Here is a 13,163-nt window from a genome sequence, read left to right as displayed (position 1 = left end):
CGGTGTCGCGCTGTTGGCAAAGCCACTCGCGTCGGTCATCTGCTGCCATATCCCATTAGCGCTAGATTTCGACGCACTGTCCTGACGGATACGTTCGTCGTAAGACCCACGCGGATTTCTGCTTTTCTTTCACTCAGTGTTACTTGTCTGTTAACACTGGCAGCTAGACACAAACGCCGCTGCTCTCGGCCGTTGAATGAAGGCCGCCGCCCACTGTGTTATCCGTGGTGAGAGGTACTGCCCGAAATTTGGCATTCTCGGCACGCTTTTGACGCTGTGGATCGCGGTTTATTAAATTTCCAAACGATTTCCGAAAAGTATTGTCCATGTGAAACTTCCTGGCAGCTTATAACTGTGTGCCGGACCGAGACTCGAACTCGGGACTTTGCAAGTGCTCTACCAACTGAGCTACCCGAGCACGACTCACGCCGCGTCCTCACAGCTTTACTGCTGCCAGTACCTCGCCTCCTACCTTCCAAACCTTACAGAAGCTCTCCTGCGAAGGGCAAAGTCCCGAGTTGGAGTCTCGGTCCGGCACACATTTTTAATCTGTCAGGAAGTTTCATATCAGCGCACACTCCGCTGCAGAGTGAAAATCTCGTTATTGTCCATGTGTCTATTGTATTGTATTGTATGGAACTGGGGACCTAGAAACAACCGAGACGCTTCATCCCCGCCGTAGCCTCAGTGGTACACAATCCCAAAAAAGGCTACAGCATTCCACTCACCCCTTCGTCGCCCCACGCCGAACCTAGGGTTATTGTGCGGTTCAGGCCCCAGTGTCCCCCCAACCTCTCCGGGAACGGCTCATACCAGACGAGTGTAACCCCAATGTTTGCGTGGTTGAGTAATGAAGGTGTACGCGCACGTGGAGAAAGTGTTTGCGCAGCAATCGGCGACATAGTGTAACTGAGGCGGAATAAGGGGAACCAGCCCGCATTCGCCGAGACAGATGGAAAACCGCCTAAAAACCACCCACAGACTGGCCAGCACACCGGACCTCGACGCTAATCCGCCGGGCGGATTCGTGCCGGGGACCGGCGCGCCTTCCCGCCCGGACAACCATGCGTCTAGCTCGAACTACCATTCCATGTCGTATGGCCTTAATCTGTCCTTCTACTCACTCCCCTTTACAAGTCGTAGAAGTCTGTAACGGGAATTTCCGACCAACCTGTATAAAGCGCGTCTGGAAGAAGCGGAAAACAGGGCACCTGTTGTAGTGTAAAAACGACGCGATTTATCTGACGTCAAAACGGGCTTGATCTCTGACTTTCGAGCCAAGGGTGGAAGCATTTCCGAAACGACTTAGTCTGTAAATTTTTCCTGAGCGGCCGTGGTTAAAATTTGCAGTGAATGGCAAAATGGCGCTATCCAAAACCGGTACCTTGTGTACTCGATACCACCGTCACCTGTTTATGTGCAAATCGCTGATACATGACTTTTGTCACCTCAGTGTACACCGTCTAGTCAGATGCCTGAACAATCATATTTTTGCAGTGTGTACCGCTGCGAGACGTTCAGGAAGAGAGTCAGTGTGTTTCTGAAAGGTACCGACAGAGATGTGGAGCCGTTCGACTCCAGTGCTGTGGCCAGTTGCGCTACGTTTCTCGGTTGAGGATCCATGGCTTGAACAGTCCTATCGAGGTCGTTCTACATATTCTCGTTTGGGATTAAATTCGGGGAATTAGGTGGCCAGGGGAGTACGGTAAACTCGTACTGGTGCTCTTCGAACAACGCACGTACACTGTGAGCTGTGTGACGAGCTCCAATCTGGTGAATGCCACCGTGCTGAGGAAAAAGAAAGTGCGTGTAGGGATGGACATCATCCCCAAGGATAGATACATCCTTTTTTGACGGTACTAGCGTGAAAATTCCAGTATTCGTCTCTAACGAAAAGCATTCAGCATGAGCGCATAAAGCAGATGCATGCAGTGGCCCGTACCCAGCAACGTTCGCTGAACGGTCGTTGAGGAGACACTGTCGGTAGCCTATGTTTCATCTCACCCATCAGTTGCTCGGCAGTTGCTAATACGTTCGCCCGTACACATCTCCACAGCCAACGTTAACACCTGCCATGTTAGCGCAGGGTGCAGCACAACTGCATCAGTACCGGTTTTGGATAGCGCCATTTTGCCATTCACGGCATGTTTTAACCACGGCCTCACACGAAAAATTACGGACTAAGTCGTTTCGGAAATGCTTCCATGTTTTCCGCTTCTTCCAGACGCGCTTTATACAGGGTGGTCGGAAATTCCCGTTACAGACTTCTACGACTTTAGAGGGAAGTGACTACGTCATATTTTGAATGGGAACCCATGTCCGGAAACGTCATCCAACAAGACTAAAGAGCCTCAAAGTTATAAACGTGGGCTTTAAATTGCATACCTGAGGAGCTATGACCATTCGTTCATCTTCGCTAATGTGAGCAGGTGTTCATAGCTGTTAAGGTACGCACTTTAGAGCCCACGTTTATGGGACATATTTTCTCGTTTTTGTCCACACCACCATCACTGAAAGTTACCAACCCTAAACTCTTCGCAACACAAGAACCGGTATATGTATTCATCTGTCAGAGGTATCAGAGCGGTTTCCGTTTATAACTTTCCACTCCTTCGCTTCCAGTACAGGGATCCTTACTTCAAATTAGTACACTTGTCGTTCTCCATCATCCTAGAAAGTCTGTAACATCATCACGGAGTCACCCCATTTATACGTACATTTACAGACGCCCGCGCGTATAACTTTGACGCTCTGTCGTCTCGTTGGATGACGTTTCCGGACATGGGTTCCCATTCATAATATGACGTAGTCACTCCCCTCTAAAGTCGTAGAAGTCTGTAACGGGAATTTCCGACCACCCTGTATATCCTCCACTGCAAGTACTACCTCCTGCCGTCTGGGTGTGACTGTTGCACTTTGCCGCCGAACATAGGCGGTGGTCAAATTAATGTGACTGGACCGTGTATATGACTGGAGAGTTGTAGCAGCGAGACAGTTTATCTGCTAGCTCAGCAGGCGCTGATGCATCGGAAGGGATGGGGCTCATTATGTTACAGCAGTGGATGTTGACGTCCGACGCTATTGCTGAAGAACGAACATCATGATGCTGCTTGGGACGAGAAGCCCCGCAGTAAATCACACTCTCATGTGCATGCTTTTGGCAAGCTGTTCCAGCCCAGCGTAGCTGTCGTGGTTTCGGGCACGCATAAGTGTGCACTCGGCAGGTTTTTTTTCTCTGCGACCTATAATGTCTTACCCCCCTCCCCCCCCCCCCTCCCGCCCAACGCCAGTTTCCACGCTCTGCTGAGCTAAAATCTTGTATCTTTGTAACTTTCTTGATGAGGTCAACTGTACAGACGAGTGACGTGGAACTTTGCCGGGGTGGGAGAGAATGAGAATCCAAAGAGAGGCTGGAAATCAAAGAGAGAAATACACTGAGCATTTGGGTGTATTCTGAAACTAGATTTACAGATGGGATCATCTGGTGTGGGAGAAAGGGTTGAATGAGGCTCCAGGAGGTCGCATGAGATAAAGGGAATAGAAAGCATGAGAGGAGGTGGTTCACGTCCGATTTAGTTCGTGGCAGGTCCAGACGAGCAGAGTCTATGACGGGTGACTTACGCCATCCATTCCTTAAGAAACTATAAATAAGAGAAGCGAAGGCCGACTGCATAAAGCCATCTGTTCTCTAAGAAGTTTCAGACACTTATGAGTGCCTGTGCTGTCGGAAGACTGAAAACCAAGACAGCGCCTGGGCTGCGGACTGCCCTCCAACACGTGGCCAGCAACCACAAATATGACTCGTTTCCCACGTTTCCTGTCAGGCACCTGATTGGCGCATGTAGCCGTTTTTGTGATGCTGCGTATCTATCATCATCAAAAATACAATGCACAGCCATTGTGTGAGAATCATGGGTAAGGAACAAATTGGCTTTTATAAAGAAAGATAATGCTGCGATCGCAATTTTTCTTAAAAAATTCCAACAGAGAACATAGAGACTGTAAGCTAGAAACACATATTGCCTTTGTTGACTTCAAGTAAGCTGCTGATGAAGTCAACAGAAACAAACAAACTTAAATTCTGGGACTTGATCATATCCCAAAATAACTCATTGAAAGTATATACAAAATGTTTCAACAAATTTAATCTGTTTCAAGAAAGAGGACAATTATGAGAGTGGAGCAGAACCCATGCTGGAGTGTGATGGAGATGCAACCTTACAACACACTTGTTTATTAATTATATGAATAAAATCAATCAAGAATGCTACAGAATTCCATAGCATCGACATAAACATGAAGCTAGATACTTTACATTTTTCAAATGATTCAGCTCTTTTAGCATTTTTTGAGGACATGCTGCATTCTCTACGCAGTTTACAGATTATATGAAAGATAAAAAACTATGGCCATTTGTGGAAAATACACACGTCGGAGTAAGATCTGTCTGAAAAATAAAATTCTGGGAAGAGTGAACACATTCACATATTTATGCTACAATCTATCTAAATATAGCTGAAAAAGCGACCAGGTATACATAAACAATGGAAACCATTAATAATGCTGTGAAACCTTCCTTAGTCCATATGCATACCAGAATACCATTTTATAAGATCTTAACAAAACCTGTAAACATTGTTTTGGTGTTACACTCTGATTGCAATAGTAAATCTTTGAACATGTTTAAAGTGACATAGTGGGACCCATTTTCAGATAGACATAATTTTCATACACAGTTTTTATAGTAAAAAATAAGGTTTAACTTATGATATTGCAGTGGCTGACCATGGTGAACACCTAATGAAATATACAATATAAAACCATACAGTTCTGACACGTGTCCATAGAAAACAACGATACCAAGATACAAAGATTAAGAACAGGACAAAAGAGCTGGTTAGGAATGAGATGGTAATGTAAAATCTAATTGAAATTTGCATCAGTATTTGAAAGGAACTATCACAGAACTGTCCAGCAGCACCATAAAAAAAGAAACTAGTAAACCACAGCCAGATGAACTGCTCAATCCAATACTTATTGAGAAGCTCTTACTTTCTACATACACTTGCGCAATATACTAAGGAAAACATACTGAAAGGTCCTGTATTAGACGTATCTTGACAAATTAATAATGTTAATAGTACATTTGAAACTATATTAACTGTAGTGAGATGAGAAATATATCAAACAGCCAGTGCACAAACTGGTATAAAACATAAACGGAATGAATGTACTGCATCTAATACTTCAAAAACTGAAATAATTTGAATAATTACGTTGTAAAGATATTAGCAAAGGCAAGAACAAATAGTTTAATTGAAGACGAAAGGGATGGAATGAAAATGCCTTTTAGACACATTTACACAACCCTAAACAACTGCAACATCGCTTACTGAAATTAACATGAATAAAAGTGCTGAAAATTCAAATCTCATAATGTTTTGATTGTATCTGTAATAGATCTCTAAGAAGTTACTCTAATTTAATCATGTCATTAGCAGTATATGTAATACATAACGAACACACCGAATTTTCCAGGCATTAAAATGTAACGTTCTTAAACCAAATCGCAAATATGGCAATAGTTATTATTGTCCAGTTTCCTCACAGACACCTGTTACTAAAATATTCGAGAAGTAACGAACTCAGATCTAAACACAAATGCGGCTTTGTTTGACGCTGAGTCAGCAAAGAGGCTTATTTTCTAAATTCTGTCTTAATTTCGTCTTCCGTTGCAGCAGACCTCGATCAAAGAAAGTCAAGTCTGACTTCCATAGCAGCCACCTCTCTGGTTCCGAATGCACTGTTCAGGTGAAGGCTGATATTAAATACATCTACTCAGCATGGAAAAATGAGCCAACCATCCATCTTGTTGCAACCAAGCTAGAAACTTTGTTAGAGGTTGATTATCCTTCTACAAAGTCTTTTACTGCATGTTAGAGTAATTGAAACTACAGTGCAACATCTACTTAATGTTCTTCACTACAAGACTGAAAAGGTGCTAAGATCTTGTTCACCATCCGTTTTTCCCTAAAGCGCTGTCCAGCGTTTCATCCATACAAAATGTTTTGATTATATTGGTATAACATACCATAAAATTTCTCGAGACAAAAATGTTCAATTTTGAGAGCTGCATTGAACGACGGGAACTTTTTTTATCGTCTTCCTTGTATAATTCAATTGTTCGTTATCTCGAGTTTCCAGGATATTCCACACAGCATAAGGCTCGTCTCATTCATCATTAACTATTGTCCTCCACACATTGTATCCAAAGGATTCTACATAGGTCTCTTTCGACAAAAATGACTCACAAAACCGACTAGGGATAGCCCATGCAGAATTTGCATGGGACAGGGAAAAACAATATGAAAGATTTTGTGTGGAGAGGCGAAAGCGCTACTTGGATCTGTCCAGCCATTTTGTATGACTGTTTGCTGCTGTCGTCAGTATCTGTTGAAAGTGGACAGGTGACGGTGTTCCAGACGAACGCTGCTCAACACATTTATTTAGGGGAGTACGTACGCCTTGAGGGACAGTAAGATGCCAGTGGGAGGGTTTACATCAGCTCTCTAAGGTAACATGCGTTTCACACATAGCAGTGTGAAACCTATGGTCAGTATTTCTGCTTATTACACATATCGCCTCAAGCTGAAACTTTTTCCCGTCGGACAAGAAGACTTCCAGCACGACAGTTGCCCATTTCACAGTACCAGAATCTACTACAGTTCATTAGGAGCATTCTAATGAATTTGCTTCGATAACATAGCAACTGTGGCGAAATAAATAAAAAAATAAATTTATTGATTTTTTTGAAAAGAGAAAAAATTATGGATATGGAACTTTAACTTTAGAATTTTTGAAATCCTTTTTTACATACTGTATTGACTGGCTTGAATGCCGACAAATTCAGTGCTGCGTGAAATTTTCCTGTAATATAATTTACAATTCCGATTAGCAATATTTTTGAATTCTACGTCGTTGCTGATTTATTCAGAGTTCTCACCTTAGACGTAGAATTAGCCCTTCTGCCACAATATTAATTCATTAGTCGCCATCTTTGTTGACCGTGTGTACCTTCGTAAGTCGGCATCGGTTTCCTTCACGAAGACGGTGGAAACAAAGGAATACAATGCTATGTCGCTTTAAATAATTTTCGTAAAACTTAGATAATTTTCACTATTTTTTATTCACAACACAATAAGACTTTCTCTGCTCATCGCACAAACCATAAATACTAACAAGATGGCAGCCTTCAGCACACACCAAAAATTACCCATCCCCTACATGGTGATAATCGAAAGTGTATCTTAACTCCTTCTTTGAGTATGAAACAAAAGAGAATCCAATATGAACATTACAGAGATTATATCCTACAGTCCTCTCAGTTTAATCTTTGGAGCAGACTTTAAAGTATTGTATCTCTCTGCGTCGGAATGTGTCTGTACACAACCAAACTTGCCGGTAACGAGCCGTACAGAGCAAAACCATCCCGTCGCTGAGGTGCACCAAACCACTTGCTTGCGGTCTCCATGAACTGTAAGTTATGAGCTCATACATCTGGAACTTTCTACTTCTAGCCGCGTACCAAGCGCCGATGGAGCATTTTTCCAGAACTATTTGGTTGCTGCGTAAGTTCTTAACCTTTTTCCATAAGTTTAATAACTACAACAGATATACAGGGTGTTTCAGGAAACATTCCTCACACATAAATAAAGAAAAGATGTTATGTGGACATGTGTCCGGAAACGCTTAATTTCCATGTTAGAGCTCATTTTAGTTTCGTCAGTATGTACTGTACTTCCTAGATTCACCGCCACTTGGCCCAGTTGAAGGAAGGTAATGTTGACTTCGGTGCTTGTGTTGACATGCGACTCATTGCTCTACAGTACTAGCATCAAGCACATCAGTACGTAGCATAAACAGGTTAGTGTTCATCACGAACGTGGTTTTGCAGTCAGTGCAATGTTTACAAATGCGGAGTTGGCAGATGCCCATTTGATGTATGGATTAGCACTGGGCAATAGCCGTGGCACGGTACATTTGTATCGAGACAGATTTCCAGAACGAAGGTGTCCCGACAGGAAGACGTTTGAAGCAATTGATCGGCGTCTTAGGGAGCACGGAACATTCCAGCCTATGACTCGCGACTGGGGAAGACCTAGAACGACGAGGACGCCTGCAATGGACGAGGCAATTCTTCGTGCAGTTGACGATAACCCTAATGTCAGCGTCAGAGAAGCAGCTGCTGTACAAGGTAACGTTGACCACGTCACTGTATGGGGAGTGCTACGTGAGAACCAGTTGTTTCCGTATCATGTACAGCGTGTGCAGGCACTATCAGCAGCTTATTGGCCTCGACGGGTACACTTCTGCGAATGGTTCATCCAACAATGTGTCAATCCTCATTTGGGTGCAAATGATCTCTATACGGATGAGGCTTCATTCCAAAGTTATAAAATTGTAAATTTTCACAATCAACATGTGTGGGCTGACGAGAATCCGCACGCAATTGTGCAATTACGTCATCATCACAGATTTTCTGTGTACATTTGGGCAGGCATTGTCGGTGATGTCTTGATTGGGCCCCATGTTCTTCCACCTACGCTCAATGGAGCACGTTATCATGATTTCTTACGGGATACTCTACCTGTGCTGCTAGAACATATGCCTTTACAAGTACGACACAACATGTGGTTCATGCACGATGGAGCTCCTGCACATTTCAGTCGAAGTGTTCGTACGCTTCTCAACAACAGATTCGGTGACCGATGGATTGGTAGAGGCGGACCAATTCCATGGCCCTCACGCTCTCCTGACCTCAACCCTCTTGACTTTCATTTATGGGGGCATTTGAAAGCTCTTGTCTACGCAACCCCGGTACAAATGTAGAGACTCTTCGTGCTCGTATTGTGGACGGCTGTGATATAATACGCCATTCTCCACGGCTGCATCAGCGCATTAGGCATTCCATGCGACGGAGGGTGGACGCATGTATCCTCGATAACGGAGGACATTTTAAACATCTCCTGTAACAAAGTGTTTGAAGTCACGCTGGTACGTTCTGTTTCTGTGTGTTTCCATTCCATGATTAATGTGATTTGAAGAGAAGTAATAAAATGTCTTCTAATAATTTCCGGGTATGCAGCCGGATCCCGTCGACATTCTGCCACGATATTTCAGCCCAGAGACGTCCGGCCATCATCAGGTGAGTACACAACTACTGAAGAGCCCAGGTGCAGTCGCGGTATTTATGCCGAATCTCGCGCATGCGAAATGTACTGGTATCCTACAGCGCATGCGTCAGGTGTTGACATGCGCGACATGGCCGAGTTGTACGTGCTGCCCTCGGTGGTGGGAAAATTTCAGTGACAACAAGTAATAAAATGAGCTCTAACATGGAAAGTAAGCATTTCCGGACACATGTCCACATAACATATTTTCTTCCTTTGTGTGTGAGGAGTGTTTCCTGAAAGTTTGGCCATACCTTTTTGTAACACCCTGTATGTAACAGTGACTTAAGTCATCAATAATATATTCTCCTCAAATATCTAGAACAGAAAGCCAACGCTGGTGTAATTTTTCGGTCCCGCGACTGTAGAAATCACGTGCTTTTGAGGCGAAAAATTCGTCGAGCCATGATCGGAGCGCATTTTCATCCATAAAGGAAGTTATTTCAAGGTTGTTCCGTAGAGAGCGTAAATGGTGAAAATGTGAGCGTCCCGGATCAGGTGAATGAGGCGGGTGCGGAATGGTTTCCTAATCCATTTCCTGTACAGTGTTTCTTCTCAGTCTAGCAGAATGCGGGCGGGCGTTGTCGTCGAGTGCCACACTTCATGCAGTCTTCGTTCCGTTGTTCTCGGACCTGCGACTACAAGACGTCTCAGTTGTTGGCAATAAATGTCCGCAGTGATGGCTACACTTCGGGGATGCAATTCGTATGCACCACACAGTCACTGTTCCACCAGATGCATAACATTATCTTCTGTGGATACGCACAGCTCTTTGTTCGGGGCGTTGCTGCCTTTTTTGAGTTCAACGATCCTTTGTTTTCCTTATGTTAACATGAAGACACAGGATAGGAAGGGTTGGTGTTGTTCACGATCCAATTGACGACGGGCAAGCAAAGACCCACATATGACTACCTTCTGATTTTTGTGATTCTGACTTAGAGGATGCTGTGCCTGTACAGCCGCTTTTTGACCCTTCCCCGCTGCATCCAAATGTCGCACGATGGCAGAATGATCACGGTTCATCAGATTTGACAGTTTTCAAGTATACTGACGTGGATCATTGTGGATTAACGCATTTAAACGATTTTCATTGAACCCCGAAGGTCTTCCTCAATGTGGGGAGTCACTAATGTCAAAAAGATCCTCTTAAAACGAGAGAACCATTTTCTTGCCGTGCCCTGTCCAATTTCATGATCCCCATACACGACGCAAATGTTCTGGCTACCTCCGCTGCTGTCGCACCTCAACTGAACTCAAACAGAAAAATATGTCGGAAACGTTCCGATTTCTCCATTTGGCACTCAATTTTCTACCGTCCACACCTCCACTCACTATCTCCAAATGACAAAATGCCAATGTGCAAACTCAAATAGCAACAGTGTACTAAAAACAAAAAGTGACAATCGGTAAATAAACCCATAGCAATCGGAATACTAACATGCAAAACAAAAACGCTACGAACTTATGCACCAACCTAATAACTGCAGCTGTTTCACAAGGAAAAGGTGGGTCAGCACCCTGTTAGATGGTAGAATGTACGGGAAAATCAAAGAGTACCTTCTAAATAACGAAACAGAATACCTAAAGATATAGCAACGCCTCGATCAATTTCGCATCTGGAAGACTGTTTGTGAAAGACGAGATGTTGCAGTGTGTGTTGACATGATTCCAGTAATCTAAAGGTTTATTTTCTTTATTCCAGAGCCGGAGATTTTGGGGGAGCGTACCAGATCCGTTGTGGATGGTGACTCCGTCAGCCTGATGTGTGTCCTCGACCCCATTCCAACATCGGAGGTCAACATCGAGTGGACGCGAGATGCTGGAGATGTGGGTTGCTTTAACAACGCCTTCTTCCGCTGTGTGACCTTTGGATGGTGGAAATAGGAAAATGAACTAAGTTTAACGTTGATGTCTCCACAACAATGAGATCGCTACAGGTGCTATACTACACTGAGGCGACAAAAGTCATCGGATAACAAGAAGCACATATACGGATGGCGGTAGTGTCGTGTCAGCTAGGTATAAAAGGGCAGTGCATTGGCGTAGCTGCCATTTGCACTCAGGTGATTCATTTGAAAAGATTTCCCGCGTTATTATGGCCGCACGACGGGAATTAACTGACTATGAACGCAGAATGGTAGTTGGAACTAAATAGATGGGGCATTCCAGTTCGGAAACAGTTGGAGAATTCACTATGCCGAGATCCACAGCATCAAGAGCGTGCCGAGAATACCAAATTTCAGGCATTAGCTCTCACCACTGACAACAAAATGGCCAACGACTTTCACTTAACGACCGAGAGCAGCGGCGTTCGCGTAGAGTTGTTAGTGCTAACAGACAAGCAATACTGCGTGAAGTGATCACAGACATTATTGTGGGACCTATGACGAACATATCCGTTAGAACAGTATGGCGAAATACGGCTTTAACGGGCTATGGCAGCACAAGACAAACGCGAGTGTCTTTGCTGACAGCACGACATCGCCTGCAACGCCTATCCTCGGTTCGTGTCTACATCGGTTGGATCCTAGACGACTGAAAAACCGTGCCCTGATCAGATGAGTCCCGATTTCAGTTGGTAACAGTTGATGGTAGAGTTCTAGAGTGGCACAGAACCCATGAAGCCAACAACCTATGTTGTCGACAAGGCACCCTGAAATCTGGTCGTATCTCCATAGTGGTGCCGCCTGTGTTTACATTGTATGGACTGTGTCCGCCACTGAACCGATCATTGACTGTAAATGGTTATGATCGGCTCGTTGGAGACCATTTGCGGCCATTCATGGACTTCATGTTCTCAAACAGCGATAAAATGTTTATGGATGACAATGTGTCATGTCACTAGGCTACAGTTGTTCGCGATTGGTTTGAAGAATTCGAGAGAATGAGCTAGCCACCTAGATCGTACAACATGAATTCCTTCGAATATTTATGGGAAATAATCTGGAGGTCAGTTCGTGCACAAAATCTTGCATTGGCAACTCTTTCCCAGTTATGGACGGTTTTACAGACATGATGGCTCAATATTTCTGCAGCGGACTTCCAGCGACTTGTTGAGTCCATGCTACATCGAGTTGCTGCACTACGCCGGGAAAGAGGAGATCCCACACGATGTTACGAGGTGTACCATGACTTTTGTCACCACATTGTGTAAACGGCTGAATTTGAGAAGGATGGGGCTAGAAACTGGTTGTCGACTTGTCGATTGGAATCATCCCAGAATAACCCAATAGTGACTTGCACTCATGGTCACAAATTAAGGATAGTTGCAGAATGTGGTGCCACACAACGTGGCACTACACAAAATTGGCGCTAATAGCATAGGTACATAGGGAATACACACGACACAGATTTGTAATTCCACGGTATTGTTGATAAGTTGAGAAAACCGTCCAGAACCATACGTGCTACAAAATACCACTGTTTCCTGTGCATGTACCCCGACATCAATATGGGATATGATCACCATGCACACGTTCACAGGCCGCATAACGGGTTCGCATACCCTGGATCAGGTGGTCGAGTATCTGCTGGGGTATAGCCTCCCATTTTTGCACCACTGCCTTTCGGAGCTCCTGAAATGTCGTAGGGGTTTGAAGACGTGCAGCGATACGTCGACCGAGAGCATCCCAGACTTGCTCGATGGGGTTTAGGTCTGGAGAACAGGCAGGCCACTCCATTCACCTAATATCTTATGTTTCAAGGTACTCCTCCACGATGGCAGCTCGGTGGGGCCGTGCGTTATCATCCATCAGGAGGAAGGTGGGACCCACTGCACCACTGAAAAGGCGGACATACTGGTGCAAAATGACGTGCCGATACAACTGACCTGTTACAGTTCCTCTGTCCAAGACCTGCAGGGGTGTACGTTCTCCAATTATAATCCCACCCCACACCATCAAACCACGACCTCCATACAGGTCCCTTTCAAGG

General features: G+C 44.5%; 1 protein-coding gene across 1 annotated transcript in view; it reads left to right on the top strand.

Annotated features, from left to right (window-relative positions):
* Positions 1 to 13,163, top strand: part of LOC126456941 (hemicentin-2-like) — a 135,670-nt gene that overhangs the window by 98,602 nt on the left and 23,905 nt on the right. Inside the window, exon 6 of the mRNA XM_050092875.1 lies at positions 10,933 to 11,057. Within this exon, the coding sequence (XP_049948832.1) occupies positions 10,933 to 11,057 (125 nt within the window). The remainder of the gene's footprint in view (positions 1 to 10,932; positions 11,058 to 13,163) is intronic.

Source organism: Schistocerca serialis, chromosome 2 (assembly GCF_023864345.2).
Source record: "Schistocerca serialis cubense isolate TAMUIC-IGC-003099 chromosome 2, iqSchSeri2.2, whole genome shotgun sequence".
Lineage (NCBI taxonomy): Eukaryota > Metazoa > Arthropoda > Insecta > Orthoptera > Acrididae > Schistocerca > Schistocerca serialis.
The sequence above is the reverse complement of the archived record's forward strand: the minus strand, read 5'-3'. Positions and strand labels throughout refer to the sequence as shown.